This window comes from Cuculus canorus, chromosome 7, assembly GCF_017976375.1.
Source record: "Cuculus canorus isolate bCucCan1 chromosome 7, bCucCan1.pri, whole genome shotgun sequence".
Taxonomy (NCBI): Eukaryota; Metazoa; Chordata; class Aves; order Cuculiformes; family Cuculidae; genus Cuculus; species Cuculus canorus.
Genome location: NC_071407.1, coordinates 12922972 through 12941799, shown reverse-complemented (window position 1 = coordinate 12941799; position 18828 = coordinate 12922972). Strand labels below are relative to the sequence as shown.

Below are 18828 nucleotides of genomic sequence, written 5' to 3'. Positions count from 1 at the left end.
GCATGTTATCAATACTGCAACAACCTTAAGGCAAAGGAAAAGCAGCATCGTGACTCTTGGAGAGACCCTTTTTTCTGCCTCCAATGCAGCCATCTCCCACAAATACCATCAAATACCTGCCAGGGCTGGAGGCTGTGTGTCTCCTCCTCACCCTCTACTCACATGTAGCTAAATGCCTGCTGCAGAGCTATGAAGCTGGCAGAAAGCTCCACATTCAGTTCACCATAAAAGATTTGTCCCTATGGTTGGCACCTCAGTCCTGCAACAGGTAGAGACAGCTCCAGCCATGCAGCCTTGCTGGTCCAGCTAATGGCTCACGTATGTGTGACCCTGTTGAATGATTAAGCACAGGAGGGCTAGCGTGCACCATTCATTTTCTCCATAGCGCCTCAAAGGAGGCAGTTCAAACTGAAGTTAAAAAAATAAAGCTCATTTATAAAAATAAAAGAGTGAGACATGCCATGGAGCTGTAAGTGCAGGCTAGACACGTGCGGTGTGACAGGACAAGGAAGGTTAAGCTCTGAAGTAATCAGCATAGCTCAGCTATAAAGATAGACAAAGCCAAAAGTTAAGCCATTTTCCTCTGTAATTACAAAGGAAACAGAAAAAACCACCCCTAATAACTCAAAGAAACAGCAATTAAGGCATCTCCCTGAAGCTGACAGAGCACACATCATCAGCATGCAAGAGGGTTTCCCTAGGCTAAAGAAACAACTCCTGCTGTCAGCTCCACTGCTGAGGCTAAGGCAGCAATCCCACAAAGTGATCAGCAATGAGGGCCCTCTGTGTTGTTACAATGATCTGCTTGTTTTTCACTTGGAGGCCCCACTTCCATCATTGTTGTAACTCTCTCAACTTCAAATAATTTCCTCGTTGAGGGAAAGAGAAAGAATTACAGATGTTTCCATAAAAAGTTTTAGAAGTAGATTCCAATGGACTCTGAAGTTTTTATATATTTGCCAGCAGATATATTACAGGAGGGAAAGGAAGCAGAGATTGTTGTCTGTGTGTTGCCATATCCTGCTACTCCAAAAAACTAGATGTGGGAACCAACTTGAAGAACAGCTCTCTATGCTGAGGAAGCCAAGCCTCATCAGCATCCTCACTGAGGCAACACTAGCTTGGACCAAACTGTTAAGTTAGAATCAAGTGCTCAATTACAGAGGCTATTTAAATACACTTCAGCTGGCAGATTCAGCCAAAGCACAGCTACCTTGATGCGGGCAGGATCACATTGCAGTACTGATGGAGCCATAAATTTGTTTGTTTTTTCTTTTTTTTTTTTTTTTTTTTTTAAAGTTTACTCCCACTTATTCCTGTTGCATAGCAAGGTGCCCAAGAAAGCCACTGAGCAGCACTTTGAACTCAGCTGTGCTCTCGGTGGCAAGCAGGGCAGTCAGAGCACCGGGAATGAACAAGCAATTGGGTTTTGTGTTATGATTTCAGAAGAGGGTGCCCAGCAGTTCTCCTGCTAGTACACAGTGAAGGCAGTAAGCACAAGGGCTTGGCCACCTGCAAGGAGGGTGGTATAGATCCACGCCTTAGCTTTGATAGAAAATGTGAAGCAGCATCCCTTCTGCTGGATCCAACCCCACTGTTAGCAAAGGGGACACAATCAATAATTGAGGAGCACTGAGACTTGGTGTGCAAAAGCTGTGGAGCCCACACCAATGGTGTATTGCCACCAAACACCAGGTCCCAGATGCTCGCTTCAGCTTCATGATTTGGGATCTGACAACTCTGGCATGAAACCAGCCAAGAAAGATTCGCAGCAAGGGAAGAGGGCAAGATGATCTCACTCCAGGAGTCTGAAACTTGCTCTAGCCATCAAGGAATGCGAGTGGGAACACATGACATCTTTGGGGAAAAACACACTCCAACTGCTTTTACAAGCCACATCAGGATTAGCAGATGTCTCAAGGGTTAATTAGTTCACCATGCACAGATGGTAGCTGGTAGGGCTTGCAGAGTGGATTAACCTAATTTGTGGTTTGTAATGTACCATGCAAATATCCATTACTAGACTTGGAGCAATTTTGCCCTATTTCGATTTGAGAAGAGAAAACCACACAATGGATGCTTGCATAGAAGTAATGCCTATTTTGAGTGACAAAGGACTTGCTGTTCACTTGGTTAATGCAATCGACAAATTGGAATCTGAAAAGTAATTCCTTCCCTTCTTGTTACTGGGGGACTTTGGAGAGACCTAGACGAGACCATATGCTGTCAGTGTACAGAATATGCCCACTGTAACCACTCCACACAGTTGTACTGAGGTCTCTTCAGCGATGACAGATGGTCATAGCACAACAATTCAATTGACTGGAAATATGAAGGCAGCTTTCCAAAGCAGCTCTGCAGCATGTCAAGCCAAGCCCCACAAATCCAAGGTAACACCACATGTGGCAGTCCAGGCCACAGCAGACACCCATGCCTACGCAGAGCCTCAGTTGCTCCAGTGAAGCTCCAGGTCTCTAAACTGACCGCAGGTTCCAGCATTTATAATTAGATAATATCCAGGTACAAGGCTATGTGTTTATATACCACTTTGCACAAGAGGAAGCCTGACTCAGGGCTGGCATCCAGAGATGCTCCAGATCAGTGCAAGAGTCCTTTCTGTTTATCTAAGGATGTTGGTTGGTTAAGAAGGTCTCAAACATTTACAACTAGTATTAGCTGCAGCGATAAATGTTTCCATAACTTCTGTTAAACTCTGAACTTATCCAATTTCACCCTGCTCTATGGAGTGAACACAGGACTGGCTAGACATGCACTCTGGCAAGGCAGAGGTCAGGGTAGAGGTGATGCTGGCTGTCAGAGGCATTCCCCAAATGTTTCTGCAATTGGCCACACTTGTGTCATGCCTGCACATGCCTGAGCTGCAGCAGCTGTGGGATTCCTGCTGGACAGTGTGGGACAGCCGTGCTCACACCCAAAAGCCTCCTCCCAGCACATCTTTGGTAAAGGCCAAAGATGTATTCACAGGTCTGATTTGTTTGGATGTGCTTGCATTTTAAAGCACCTATTTTTCTCTTGTGTAAAGACAAAGTAGTGCTGCACCTATAGAGGAAATTACATTTCAAAGCTATTTGTCAGCTTAGACTCTCACCGCACACCCTGGAAGTCTGTGCTTATTTACCCCATCACTTGTTTAAGTGTCACAAAGCTGGTCTTTGTTACAGGCTGTAACTACCAACTCCCTTGGCATACTCCTTCATTTATTGTGCACAGCCTCCCACAATATCTAATTCCCAGCAGAATAAAGCATTCCCCTGCTGCTCTAAAATCAGGCAAGAAGATGGCCGAGAACAGACTCCCTTTATGCAGCTCATTTTGGTCAGAGAGCTGCTTCACATTCCTCTTAGTACAGGGGAAATGGAGAAAGACCATCCCTAAACCCCACTGTTTTCAAGCCCTAGCTGTGTGAGCAGACAAGCACCAAGCAGCAAAGAAAATAGTCCCAAAAGGAGAACCAGCAGCACATTGGAGGTGCAACAGGCAAAGGATGGAGTCCAATCCGAGCATCCATCCACAACTGGCATCTTTACTACACTGACTCAGCCTTTCTGTGCCCAATGTTATTCACTGCCGATCAGCTCCAACTTCCCCCTAGAGCTGCAGAAATGGAGGAGGAGCAGGTTCTCACACTCCCAAAATAATTCCTCACATTTCTTGCAAGAATACTGCAACTCCTGTGCATGTCAGCTGCTGCACTGAGCCCAAAGCTCTCCTAGTTTGCTAATGTTCTAGCTCAGTGCTAAATCAGGTGCTACCAGAGACTTCAGCAACATTTTTCAAAGGCCTTTACATAGCTTGAAAAAGCTGTAGGTGCTTGGGATGTGGCACTCTCAGCCAGCAGCTCCCACACTCAGCTCTGCCTTCTACCAAGTCTCTTATACCTGTATTGTCTGCCACTCTAGAGTAATTTCTGCCAACACTCAAACTTGGTAGCCATTGTGCACAAACACTTTACATTAAGAGGCACTACAAGTGTAACTGCATCTCTCTAAAAGGACCTTTTTTTTTATTGCAACTCAGACAGAAGCTTTGTAGGAGATGAGGAAGTTGAAGTGTGCCCCAGTTTATCATGTCAGGCCAGCACTGTGTTCCATGCTTGCCTTTTCCTTATCACCACCACCTACTTCAGGGAAATTCAGGGAACAAGTACCAGAAGTATTAGCCTGAACAGACAACAGCTATTTAATGCACAGCTCAAGCAACAGCTCCATTTTAGTGCACCACTTAGCTTATTACAGGACTGCAGCATAAAAGCTCTCATAATTAACCAACAATTCAATCTAGGCAGTGACATTCATTGGAGTTCAGTACATTACATTCATCTTCCCTACCTTCCCCGAGACTAAGCCATTGCAGTATTTCTTCATCATCTTAAAAAGCAAAAAGAAAAAAATCCTCCCCTCCTCTTTCCTGCACGCAGGCCAGAGTTTTCCAGGAGTTGCTATTGGTTTGAAAGGCCTCTGTCTGGATGCCATGAATGCAATTTGGAGTACCCAAGATGCCAAACAAAGTCAATGAGAGTTACAGGTGCTCAACACTGCTTGGGGGGGGGAAAAAAAAAAAAAAAAAAAAAAAGAAGAAAGAAAGAAAAATAAAGGAAGAAAGAAAAAAAAAAAAAAAGAGAAAGCCCTAACACCCTAACACATTCATCTCAGAACAGCCAAACCCAGAGGCCCTTAATTACACGTCCCTAATGAAAACACATCTGTAAAAATCACTAAGAGCTACAAGGGGAGGGGGAAATTGGGACTGATACAGTTTCAAATCAGGGTTTATAAAGACATTTGAATCCAGGATCCTAAAAACAAAACACTGAACTTGAGCCTTTGAGACAGCCTAAACCCAGACATGGATACTGACAACATTTCACATCACAAGCCTCACCAGAGCCTTTTGGAAAGGCAAAGCCCATGGATTCAGAACAGAACAGAAAAGCATTCCCTTGCTCTTCAGAAACTAACCTCAGCTCTCAGGCTAGATTTTGACTGTTTGTTCAGGTAAAGACTAAATTAAGAAAAAAAGTGAAAGAGCGAAAAACCCAATGCGATTATCCTCTCAGATTGGAGAAGGAGCTGTATAAATATACAGCGGAGAGCAGTCATTTTAACTGCAATTCTATCCAAGGTGGGTTTCTTCTCCTCTCCACTGCAGAGGAAAGAAACTGATGCTCATCTCTAGCAGGCTTCAGCAATAAAAAGTTAAACAGCTACACAATTTCATGCAACACAAGGTAAAGCGAAGGTTTAAAAAGGCAGGGGGCAGGTGTAGGTCCTCTCTGTAATCATGCAGAAGATAAAAAGCCTGCTGTCTTACCTGATTTTCTTTTTGAAGATCCATAGTCCCTGAAAAAAAGACAACAACAAATTGACATGGTTAGAGCTGGAAACGACGGTGAGAAGACAAGCACCTCCCCGATTTCCACCCATATGCTCAAGGGCTCATCCTGCGAGCTCCCTCCTTTAAAGAGGAGCCCGGGAGCCCCAGGCATGGGCAGCCCGGGCCGGGAGGGTCCTGAGCAGCACCGGCTCAGCACCAGCAGCAGCTGAGGCTTCTGCAGCACCAGAGCCGGGGGAGCATGTGATCAAGAAGACAGAGCAAACCATCCACAACCGGCAAAGCAGGGGAGAGGGTGTCATTTTTTCCCCTTTAAATTGAGCCATTAAAGCACAGCTACTGAATTAACCCCTGACGTTCCCCTGGAGAGGAAAGGGAATATTAACTGTTTGCTACAGGGGTCCAGATGCTACGGACTTCTCTGGCATTGCCTGCAGTCCTCTCCTTTCAGGAACTAATGAATTTGTGCATACTTCCAGACCCCTCCTAGTTATCTCTGACAAGCACCTGTCCTCTGCAAGAGGAAAAAAAACAATCCCAAACTTTGTCCTCTTGCAGGATGGGAAAGGCACCCTCCCTTTTCTGTAGTGATTTATAGAGCGCTGGCACCTTTGCTGGTGGCAGCCCAGCTCAGACAGCTGCTGCACAACTGGGAAGGGAGCTGCGAGAACTGATTAGGGGTAGGTAGAACCGAGGACAGAAATACTTTGCTACGGCTGTGCTTCCTCCTGACACTCTCCAGAGCCTCTCAGACCTGATCTGAAATGGTCTGCATAGGCAGGAGCCCAGGCAATGTCAGATCAGGCAGAGACAGCATCGCTTTGTGGGCACAACGCCCGTGACACCATCACCCACTGCACCCGGCAGCATTAACGTTGGGAAAATCACCCGGAGGATCCACTGCAGAGGCAGGCTGTGTTTGCAGGAATCCCACCCGAGGGGCAGGCAGCAGCCCCTAGATTTCAGGGGCTAGGGGAGGGCACGCTGTCAGGAGGAGGGTTTTGTCCCTTGCAGCATGCTGTGTACTCTGGAGGAATCAGAGAAGGATTATCCCAAAGTACTAATCTAATTTTATGAGAGTTTGGGGGATCATCTAAAGAAACAGCAAGTGTTTTGAGGGCAGAGGTACGGCTACCAATAATTTCTGTTTCTGCCAGTGCTTTGCTTGCACCTCATGCCTTACATAGCTAGGATTTGCTTCCGGTGAGTAAAAGCTATTTGGGAATTTTTTTGCACCCTCTTTGAATTTGCCAGTGTCATTTCTGTTTCAATTAAATAGTTGTTTTCTCAGCCATGTCTGCAGTTGCAATCAATGTGAAGATGGTACTGCTCATGAAAAGGCAGCTTTTTCTACAGAAGTGATATCATATGCAAACATAATGCCTGCTATATATGGTGCTCGAAACAGAGACGCCTCAGAACAAGTCAGGGAAGGCACAATCCCCTAAAATATAGTCTTCTCCCCCGCTCCGCTCCCACGCCTGCCAGAAGCTTTGCAGTTGCTGTCAATACAGCTCTCTTGGCATGTGAAAGTCTGTGTTTGGTCCTGCCCTGAACTGCCTCTCTTCTGACAACGCTAAATGGTGAGAAGGTGCAACCCTGCTGAGACGCACACATGTGATTTGCTTTAACCCAATATCTCTATTGTGCACATGCTTGGTGAGCCCTTCAATCCCTTCTGCCTGTCCTGGGTTTCTGCAGCAAAGTTCCTGGACCTTCTCAGCATTACAGCTTTGAGCTGGGTTCACAGATGGGATTTCCTTCTGCAGCACATTGCTCCTCACCTCCCCACCTCTCTCTGTGTCACACAAAAAGGTTACACCCAGCTCCTCCAAATGCAAGCACCCATGAGAGCCCTGGGAGGACAGGGCAATTGTGTACAATCCCTAGAAGAGAAACCTGACCATCCTTCCAGTGCTGGGGGAACCCTACAAGCATCCACAGAGAGGTTGTAGGTGAGCAGAGTATGCACAGCAGGGTGAAGGCAAGTAGCATTAGACAGAAACTTGACAACCTTCATCCTCATGGAAGCTGCAAAAAAATAACACCTTAGCTCCTTTTTGCAGCTTTAAAAAAAATTATCCAAATACCCAACTGAAAATTGAGTGCTGATGGACTGATAGGGCTAATGAGCTGCTAAAAGTGGATAAAAGATGTTGCTGAACATCTTTCCCCAACAGATCAGGCTAAAGTCAGTGCCCAGCTTTGGAAAGTACAGTAGAGGAAGATGATTTTTCTGTCATTTTTTCTGTGTACCAGTGCCAAATGCCATAACACTCAGAATTCAAACTTCCATCCTGGATGCTCTCCTGCATCTTTCAGCCCAGTCTCTAGCTGGTTTTAGAGTTTGTGTGACTGACTGGAGTAAGTGTTTAAATAAGGCTTTTTCTTCTAACTTTAAAGCGTGACTCATCCATGCAATTTAAATAAGACAGAGATTTTAAAAGAAGCAAAATTTGGAAATGTTTTTTTTCTTTCTACACAGAGGTCATATGATGACAATATGATATTACTTCACAGAGAAATTCACTTTTGTTTTTCTGTTCAGTTCCTCGTGTGGCTGGCATTTCTTCCACAGCAAAAGCACATCATTTATGGATGTGTACTTGCCCTTAAATTTCCTCCCACAAGCCCTGCAGTGGGCAGACACATCCCACATCACCCATTAATGCAAGCACAGAGCACTGCACTCAATATGGTGTGGCAAGCCACACCTCTGGTCAACGGCAAACATGTGCCAACAGAGGCAGTAACTCTTCATGTGGGCCAGCAGCTCTGGTTCAGTGAACCCCATCATTGCTTCTCTCATGGCTTATGCGTGGTGAAAATGAACCTGCAGAGTAGTTTGAAGGGAGAAAAAGCCCCTTACTGTCATTGCAAAGCGCACGGCTGACCAATTTAGGGTTAGTTACAAGAGGATGAAGTAGCAAGTAGCTCTCAGTGATGTCCCTTTGAGATAATTAGCACCATCAGAGGCTCCAGAGTGTATTTAGACTCTTGAAAACCCAACTCTTCTTCACCCTCTTCTCAGTGCATGAGGCTTATAACTGCATTATGCCACTGACTCTGACCAGGCTGCTGTGGGGAACACCAGCATGAAGGAAGGCACAAGACACCTTTCCCACTCACTGCCCCAAGCTCAGCCAGCATCCCTTTGAGTCTTCTACTGCATCTTTGTCTTACAGTGTTTTCATATGGCACATAAGATGTCCCTCCAAGTTGTGGGTAACACAGCATTTTATTCATCTGAGATGTCCTCCTTAAAATGCAAATGAAGACCAAAATGAAGTGGGATCCTCACTCAAGTGCTTTGCAAAAAGAAAAAAAAAAGCTGCTGCCCCAAATTTATAAAGAAAAACATATGATGAGAAACACATATGATGTATTATACACTTCACTGAAGTGGAACTGTAGCAAAAGAAGGCAACTGCACAACTTCTGGTCTTAGTTTCCAATCTTAAGCACAAGATAATCCTGTCAGAAGAATTTAAAGGGTCATTATTAAATATTTATTTGAATCGCCACCTCCTGCCAACTCAGGAGGTTAAAAAAAAAAAGCGCAATCAATCAATCTGTTGGTCAGCTTTTCATCTTTTCTTTTATTCTTCCTGCTCTTTCAAAGTCAAATCTTATTGGGTTCTGATTTTGGGGTGCCTGAAGTCCATGTATCCCATGCCCCTCTGTCTTACTGCTTTTCAGTACACCCCCATTTCACTCATAAAATCAGGATTACGCAGTATCATATAAAATGGAGCTTGAAATAAAATCCTCATATTCCCACTCTGAAACTCTGAAAGCCAAAAATTACTCCTTTCAGTAAGGATGGGAAAAAAAGATCACTGCTGAAACAGAATGCAAAAGAAGTATAGAAAATAATCTCTCTGGCTGGGTAAAGTGCTCTTTGTATGCACACTCTTCTCTTTTCTGCTAATGAAGAAAGCCTGTGCTGCTGCTTTACAACAGGAGCAGCAAGGAGCCCTGACTGACTCCATATTTATTTTTTATGTCCTATTATTTCACATGTGATTCATTGATGTCTTTCCCCTCTCCCAAGAGATGATCTATAAGGTGAGTACTTCTTAACCTCAATATTTTCAGAGGAGCATTAGTGTGAGGCTGAAGTATTGGATTATGTCTCCAAGATGATAAAGGAAATTATTTAATGGTTTCTCTTAACTGTAACAACTTCCAAATAGAAGCTCTGATCTTCTCCTGCAATACAGGCTGCACCTGGCACACCGCTAGCCCTGAAATCAGACAAGAAACCTGGCCTTGCAGAATAAAGCCCTTCCAAGGAAAGGTACGATGAATGTCACGTCTGCAGCTACACTTGAAAGCTCGCTTTCTCTTCAGTTCTCATTCTTTTTATCTTTTTATCTTTATAGACACACACATATTTCCACTCTTCTTCCATTTCTACACGAGAACAGATACCACCATCCACGTTTCCCTTCCAGCCATAGCTGCAAGAATAGCAGTGAAACCAGCGGGTGGAGCTAAAAATAGCTCTTCAAGGTCTCTTCTTCATTAGCCAGGATCATTCCACATTTGAACAAATAGCTTTCACGAAAATAGCCTATTTCTAGCCTTTTTTTGTAGCAGAACATAGTAATTTTATCTAAAGTTTTCCTGTGGGGCAGCACCTTTATCTGACACTGAACCTCATTACTGGCAAGGAAAATATTTCCTGCTGCTAACGATATTAAAGTATTGTTGGTGCCAAGCACGTCATACAAGCTGGCCATACTCTTCTTGATTTAATGACAAAGCAGAGGGAAGCTGGGCCTTTTTTCTCCTCAGCATTACACTGGGATAAAGCTACTCATTCCACTTCTAGCAATGAATATGAAAGGACAACCATGAGCATTGCTATAGAGCTGATTGCCCCATTATCATATTAAGCTACCCCCAGTCAGCCTGGAAATTTGTGAAAGATAAAAATGTCTCATGTCTTTGAACTTATATGTCACTTGCAATCTAATTTAATTATGAAGGTTAAGGTAATGATGTTATGGAAAAGTTTTATGGCACGTCCCTTCTTTAGGGACTGACTTTGCTGCTCTGTTCAGTGAGAGTTAATAAATAGCGATGTACATGTGTATGTTTTTATCTATCTAAATACAAACACAACCGGTGGCACAGCTGGAAAGTTGTTTAAGAAATGAGGAGAATCCTTACATTTGTTCAATAAATCCTAAGAAATGTTCCAACAGGAGAAGACTGGAGGTGAGTTGGTGGGTCTGCGATGGGCTGTGCCTATATGTTTAGCCATAATTATAATTTTGTTTGATTTGTATTTGGCCCTGAGGGTTCCTCCTGTATCCTCCATGGAGACATGGCAAGTCAGCAGAAACCTCCTGCAGGAATCAGGAAAGTTTGCAAAGCAGCACTGCTCTAACAGAGGTTGCAAGGCTGCAACTTGGCTCCGGCACAGCTCCCTTGGAGGTGATGTTTGCAGCTGGGGAACCTCATCGCTGTGGTACTCACGATGCAAAGACCTGTTTAAAATCTTCTCTTTCCCGGGGAAGATGACCCAGGGAGCTCAGTCAGTAGGATTCCTCCTTTCTCATCTACCTCACCTTTTAGCCTGGGGCCTTTGCCTGTCAGTAAAGCAAGCCTCAGCTTCAACTCATTTAGCAGAGATTTCAGACAACTGCGAGTTTTTACCATGAAAGAAAACAGTGCCTGCGAAGCATGGGGAGCTGTCAGACCTGCGGATGGGCAGGGCCTGGGGAGCGGCACAGAAGACATTTCATCAGACAAGACAGAAGCTAAAGGGAAAGTAAATCATCTTTCTGTCTTATGTCTCAGCAATTGCTGTCCAAAGGAGATGAGACAGTGACAAACCCTGAATAATGGAGGTTAATCTGTATTCTCTAGAGTATTTTAATGCATAAGCTAAAATTGTTCCTTATTTGTTGGCTTTTGCTAATTCCTGTTTAAATACATCATAGGCATTTATGTTCCCATGCTCCTTAATTCTTAAAAGCATCTAATGGTGTGGGAAGGCTGTGGTGGAGACGTATGACATTTCAAACAAACAATTCAGATTATCATTTAATCACCAATGATTGCCAGGCAGATTAAAAGCATATAAACGTTTTAACAAGAAAGTCCACTCTCTCCTTCCCAACACTCTTATGGTTTGCAGTCAGTAATGAAGACCACTTTTTCGCAAACTATTTTTCTTAACACTTATCAGATTCCGTGACAGTGTTTTTAAAGTAAACCAATACAAAACTACTTTGCTACTGCTCTCTATACATGCAGAAACCTGAACCTTGAGAATATACTTACATCTTGAAACTCCCCTAACTGATGTTCCTCAATAGCAAGACTGACACTTTCTTTTTCAGACAAGGCAAAAACAAACGGGCATAATTGAGAACTGTCACTAGGTGCCTGCTGGTCACCAAGGCCTATGGCTGGAGGAGCACCCAAACACATTAATACTTTACAAATACACAGAAGCTATATGGAGAGTTTAGGGTTACAATTTGCATTCATGGTACTCAAAGTGCATAAGTTTAACCATGTGCATGAAGGTGTCTCCATTCCCACTGAGCTGTGAGACCCATAGACACAAAATTAAACATAATTAACTATATTTTATATATTGGGAACAAAAATTCAAACACATACAGCTATACATTTTCCTCCTACAGCACTCCTCCAAATCGTAAAAGCACAGCTGATCTCTTCACCAAGCCAAATAAACAGATAAAGTTTTTTTCCTTCTTCCTTGTTTTCCCTTAGAAAACATTCTACTCATTTCCTGATATAAATCGTTGCATTGTGGAACACTCTCGAACATGAATCTGTCCTTTCTGAGCAGAGGTCGAGCTTTCAGCCCTGTCAGAAAAGACTCCATTGTGGCAGTCCAGAGACTCCAGAGTTCCATGCCGCAAGCAAAAGGGAGTTGAGGGGCAAGAAGAAAATCTGGTGACCTGACTTCAAACTCAGGCATTTCTTTCTAGCTGGAAGTGGTTTCTACTTGTTGCTAAGAAGGGTAAACCACCGTTGTGCAACCAGCTCCTGAAGAAAAAGGAGACAACAGAAAAGAGGGAATTTTGCCTTCTTGCCACCATTCTGTTGCTTTCGCAGTGTGGTTCTAATGGTGGCATAGAGCAAACAGTGGACTTTACACCCTATGTTCTTCCAATTAGTCTGCGGTGATTTTCTCTGGATTGCATAGCAATTGGTGGCCCACTTTGGCCCACCAGGATCCAGCTGAAGGTCCTTATTTAGTTTCAACTTCTGACAGCTCCCTTGAACCCACAAAGTCAACTGAAGTTCTCTCTGAAAAACTCCAAGCACAACACTAGAAGTTCTTCTGTAGGTGCAGAAGAGATCTCACCTATAGCAGTAAGCACAGCTTGCACAGAAAAGCTGAGGTTGGAAGGAGATGGACACTACCTCCTCTCCAGCAATGCTCCCTGCACCTGAGTCCATGGATTTGTATCATGAAAGGGAGGCGCAGGACAAGGAAAAACTGGTGTCCTCCTCACTGCACTCAGAGTACCCTTGAAACTGGTCTTGCACAGCACAACTTGAGCTCTGCCGCCAGCTCCAAGGTGCAATGAATGCCAAGAGCTCCAGGACAAACATCACCATGGGCCACCTCAGCATCATGCAGAATCATAGTGTTTGGGACCAGGTGTTATCATTGCTTTTATTTGTATAGAAAGGGTATAGAAGAATGAGAGATGGGTTTGAGGCATCCTGCCCCTTCCCTAAATGACTGCGGAACATCACAGGTTTCTATCCCAGGATTTCTCAGCAGTGAAGTTGATCACTTGGCTCTGAAGTGCAACTTCAGTATTTGGCTCGGGCTGAAGAAATGCAGAATTAGCCTCTTGAATTTTTCAATTATATTTTTTATGATTAAATTATCCTTTTGGAGGAAGACAAGGCTTTGGAACTGCACAGTCAGCATTTCACTAGGCTGTGAGATATGGGGCAGAGTGATCTAACAGCAAAACCCAGCCTCTCCGGCACCAGGAAAAGACAGCTCGGCACAACCTGGAAGCTGCAGAACACTGGGGTAATGAGCTAACGCCATATGATCCTCTACTGCAAGGCTTCAGCAGCCTTGAAAAAGACAACACAAATGTTTTTAGCAAGCTTTTTCCTGGAAAGAAGTATAAAAACAAGATCTTGCCTAAGAGTCACATCCTCATCTGTTTTTGGTTTACCCTGTTTATTCCTTCAGATGTCAAATTTCTCCACAGGACAAAAAAATGTATTTACCTTAGCAAGAACTCTGGGTGGAGGTGCTCTTCACCTCTTCTAAACTGACCTTGTGTGTCCCTTGTGGGGAGACCTAATTTATCTCTGTCTTACAATGACCAAGCATGTGCCACTTTATTAGAGCCTTTATAGCATAAATGTTGAGTGATAAAAACAAAGTAATAAAAATTAATCATTCTCATGTGCAGGTTTACCCACTCTGTGCTTTACTTTGGGATTTTATTACACACATCTACATGCAGATATAATATATGTTTAAAAGATGCACTTAATCATAGTTACAAATTAAGTACTGACTGTCAGAATCATAAATTCGAATGTACCTTGTAAACTAGCTGGGCTAACAAGCTTGCATGTATATGATATGAATTTGATTAAAAGCTTAAGAAGGCAACATAGGCTTTGAATTTTTACTCCTTCTTTTTTTTTTTTTTTTTTCCCCGAGTCCTTCCCGTGTGATGGTGGGCCCCTCAGATTCTAGTTTCCAATAGAGATTTGGGTCCAGCCTCTGACTGGCAACCACATGGACCATCTGGGTGTCTAAGCTGCTGCCCAAATGGTGATTATAAAAGGCGGCAGACTCCCTTTGCTGTCTCCCTCCAGGGATATGTTCCTTCTGCTGTTTCAGACTGACTTTGCTTGGAGCTCCGTGTATAGCACAGGGCCACTGTTTGCTCCATCCCACAGTGGCATTGCACTCCTACAGCCAACATCTCTGAAAGGAGACATTGCCCACTGCACACCAGGTTGTGTTTACTCGTGAAAAGCAGGATACCATACCACCACCTTTGAGTAGAGCATGCATGGAGACCAACAGTGTCACCCTCAAAACTCTCATCACAGAGAGTCCTTGGGAAAAGAGAGAGGGAAGGAAGAGGTGAAAACCTGTAAGTTACAGATTCCTAAGCCTAGCTCCAGGTCCAGCCAGCTTGTTCAAATAGGCTTTTGCCACTGAATTACTGCACCAGGAAGAACAGTTGGAGCACAGCAGTTTAAATCAAACTAAGAGAAGAGCTTCTGCATGCAACACAGCTGAATTATGGTGCTCACTGGTGTCAGACATTGTAATCACCAAAACTAGGCATAAGATCAAAAAGCAATGAGAGAAATTCATGAAGCAAAGATAAATGGTGGCTATTGTACTCCATACTCTGGATGCTTTGACCCCAGAAGTCCCATAACTGCTGAATGCCAGAAGCAGAGAGGATACACAAGGGAAGCTTACTCTATATTTGCTTTGTTTCTTATCTTGGCTATAAGCCACTGTTGGAGACAGGAGGCCAGATGGGGCCCTGGTCTCATCGAATTGTGGCCTCATAATATATTCTCCCGTAAAAGATCAGACTGGATTAGGATAAATTACATCCAAATCATGCTGCATTACTCAGCACATTAAATTGTTCTTAATCACATACTTTGATGGTCTAGATTCCTGCTTAAATTTACCTCCTGTGCGTATTTCTGTGCCTATTCTGTTGAAACCACTGCTGAATTTCAACTATGCGTACCCAAGATCTAATGAAAAGCCAATAAAGCTCTTTGATCAAGCTTTAATAGGACTCATCATGGGGACACACTCAGCAGTGCTAAAACGTTTTCTTCATCCTGTCTCTTTCAGAAATGTTTTGTGAGCCTTTAAAAGCAATTTAACCGTGATTTATGTTAGTTAAGTAATTTTTGTTGCACATGTGAGTTACAAGAAAAGGGCTCTCATCTCAATTTGCTACACTGTTCAGGAAATCAGTTATAAATGTTGCAGTACCATCAGTGTCTTACTTCAATGCAGTGGAAACTGGCAATTTGAGTAAATACTTAATCATTCCCAATTCTCCTATATCCGGCATCCAGTACTTGACAAAACACAACCTATAGGATATTTCTTTTCTATAAGGGCACTGAGCTCCCCCTGTCTAAGCTGTTTACCCGAGCTGATTCCAGAAGATATTCAAGAAGAGAAACATGCAATTCCTTAATAAAGAGCACATGAAACATGTTGATGACGATCTAATAAAATTGAGCATGCATTCAATGAGAGTGAGTCACCGCATCACAAGTTCAGTGATGAGAGGTGTAGAAATAGTGATTAAGCAAGCTCACACAGTAAGCCAGAGGTGCAACAGCAACCCAAAAGTTTTGATACTCTGATCTGACCCACCAGTGGCATCCGGCCAGCCCTCGGCACAGGTCTTAGCCAGTCTTTTCACACCAGGAGAGAGATGCCGGTAGAAGAACAGGAGCCATTGTGAAGTGCCTATGACCAGGAGTTGTACTGCCAGCAGTGGTAGGCACTACAACCTCTGCTGCTGCTTTGTTTATGGTATTGCATACACATACATTGCAAAGAAAGACCCCTAAATCAATAAATCCCTTAAGCAAAGGATCTTGAAAAGCATATTAATTCTTCTTCCTCAGTTTCATATGCCAGAGATGATAATATATGTAACAACTAGGGAAATAAGGAACTACTTTCTGTGAAGTTTCTTCTATTATCCAGTTTGAATCTTCCACATTAGTTTGTGGCCATTGCTCCTGTTTGCATTTTTTGCTACTACCAACAAGAGTTTGACTGCAACATCCTTTTAACTCCCCTTCAAGAAGCTGTAAGTTGCTGTTAGATCACACATTTGCCTCCTCTTTGTTGAACAAGTAACAAAAATGCAACAAAAACATCCAACTAATTTTTTTCTCCTATTTCTTCTCACTCCTCATCTTGGGGCAGAGGGATTCAAGAAAGGAGCAGTGACCCAAATGACAGTGGTCCAGGCTGTCTTCCTCCTGCTCTCCCCTTCTGCTCGCAAGAAAGCTCTTGGAACAAGGAGTTCCTCTCAAACCACATACCCTTATCGGTTCCCCATGATGAATCTGCAGGGGCTGGTGACACCAAGCCCTGGGGAGCCCATGGGAATGGGACCCTGGAGGGAGCCCACTGAGAAGGCAAAGCAGAAGACCCTCATGTCTGCCCTTGTTTTGGACATAAGGATATGCACTCATAGCCTCCCCTGATCTGCCCCGTGCCAGCCTCAAAACCACATCACGATGGATGCCGGTTCTTGGCGTTGCTGGCTGGGATTCCCCGCATCCTGTCCCAGTGCATCGTGCCAGCACCAGCACAAGCCCACACGCCAGAGGCTCAAACAGGGGATTCCCAAGCTGCCACTGACATTTTTGACATTTTAAAGGCTCTAAATTAGCAAAGTGAGAAATTAGTTTCAGGCATTTCCAGACATAGCTTGGGCCCTGCTAGACCTCTGATCTCCCAGTATAAAGGAGAGCATGCCAGATGCTTGGTATTATACAATGTTGCGTTCCTTTCTGCTGCTGTTCTAATGGTGTCTAGCACTTCAGTGTACTTGTCTGGCTTTTTAGCAACACGGTGCTTGGACTTCTCTGTCTTGCTGTTCCTGCTGTGTCCAAGGGCAGCAGGACCTGAGAGATTAAGATGGCAGTTTACATAGACAGCAGATGGCTACTGCATCTGTACTTACTTTGCACTGCTAAATACCTTATTGCCCTAGCTAGTTTTACATCCCCTTTTAGCAGGAGAGTTCTCTCCTAACTTTTTAAAGTCATCTGTTGTACATATGGCATGAAAAATGGTAAATATTTTTTTCCAGGAGAGGCAAAAACGTACTATGCACATGGGAAGATAAGATCAAACCCACAGTATGAACTCCAATGTTCTTCATCTGGCGACTGTACTCTTTCCTTTCCTCATTACATCTCCTTCAGTTAGAACAGAGAGATTAAAACACAGCTGCTTCCCAAACCTGCCTCAGCAGCAAGTCCTCAGTTAACTGTCTTGCAACATCAAATGTCTTTCCAGTGTACTAAAAAGTAATTTAGTTCCTTAGAAGACACTAATGTTATATACCTTGGAATCATTTTGTGCCTATTTCTACAATGCGGCACATGGAAAGATCTTTCAAGTCATTGAGTTCTTTAATTTACTTATCAGAGACATAAATCACAGCATGTGAGATTTACTGTGAGTTCATGAACCCTAGGAAACTTTTCTAATCATTGTCCTTTGAACAGAGCTTTTTCAGAAGTTGTAAAACTCCAAAACACATCTAGTTTTGCATCTAGTAGATTTTGCTGGACTGGCAACTACTAGAAGCAGACTTGTCTTCACTGATTACCTCCCAGCACCAGACAGTCTTAAAACATCCTCTCTGATTCTAACACTACTACATAAAAGAAAAAAGAAGTCTTGAGCCTGTCTTGACCAATATAACTGTTGGATTCATTAAATTATTTCAAGTTATCATTAACAGGCACCAATCAAGGGAGAAAAAACAAAGACAATTTCCCAGAGATAAAACCTTTCAAACACTAGGGTTAGTTTCAAGGTAATGACCATAACTGCTTTCAAACACCCAACTCCAAATACAGGTTACGCTTCTCTTAAGACATTAGTATGCTAAATTACATGGCATTTGCAAAGAAGCATAATGACCCTCTCCTGAGTACTGCACCCTTGGAAGTATCAAACCTGCTGAATAATATTGAGCACCCCATAAGTGAATTGTGACGTTGTTTTTTTGTACTGTGGATATGAAACGATAAATAAAAAAAAAATCACCTCAAATCACATCAGCTGACTTTTTAAGGTTACCAGCACTAAATACTAAATATCTCTGGAAAATATAAGAAAAGATCACCTTTCTACATGCATTCAAAACGTATGCAGAACATAAAAGGAACCAAAGCACGTTGAGCACAGGAGTGCCATCACACACCATGAAACAATGCAATGTCTGAATAGACCAAAAATTTTTCAGTCCAGTTCAGATACAAATTTGGATGTTGTTCTGACCTGTTTATGCAGCAAACAGTAATTTTCTCCTTGTTCCTTTTATGTAACTTCTGTCCAATTCTCAATCCAGACATTAACTTTTAATTTACTTCATACATCTCCAAAAGGGGTGTGTACATGATATTTCCAATCTATTTTTCCATGTTCTAGGTTCAAAAAGTGAAGAGACATAATGAATGAACTAAATTATTTCCATCCTTTCAGCTAAGGTTATAGAAGATCTCTTAATTCGGCTAAAAGAGAAATTACTTGTTCCTTCAAAATGAATACTGATTTGGGAGGTATTTCTGGCCTGCAACGTGAAGACTCTCTATGTTTTCAAAGCTAAATGGCCACTGACAGCTTATTACTGCTGTAATTGTTCATGTTATCTGATACCTAGATAAACATTATCTGATATATGGATATGG

At 43.2% G+C, this 18828-nt stretch overlaps 1 protein-coding gene across 4 annotated transcripts in view; it reads right to left on the bottom strand.

The window, feature by feature from the left end:
• Window positions 1–18828, bottom strand: part of SH3PXD2A (SH3 and PX domains 2A) — a 253653-nt gene that overhangs the window by 81868 nt on the left and 152957 nt on the right. For all 4 annotated transcript variants that reach the window (XM_054071937.1, XM_054071939.1, XM_054071938.1 and 1 more), the window contains exon 6: window positions 5332–5360. In XM_054071937.1, coding sequence (XP_053927912.1) covers window positions 5332–5360 — 29 coding nt within the window. The remainder of the gene's footprint in view (window positions 1–5331; window positions 5361–18828) is intronic.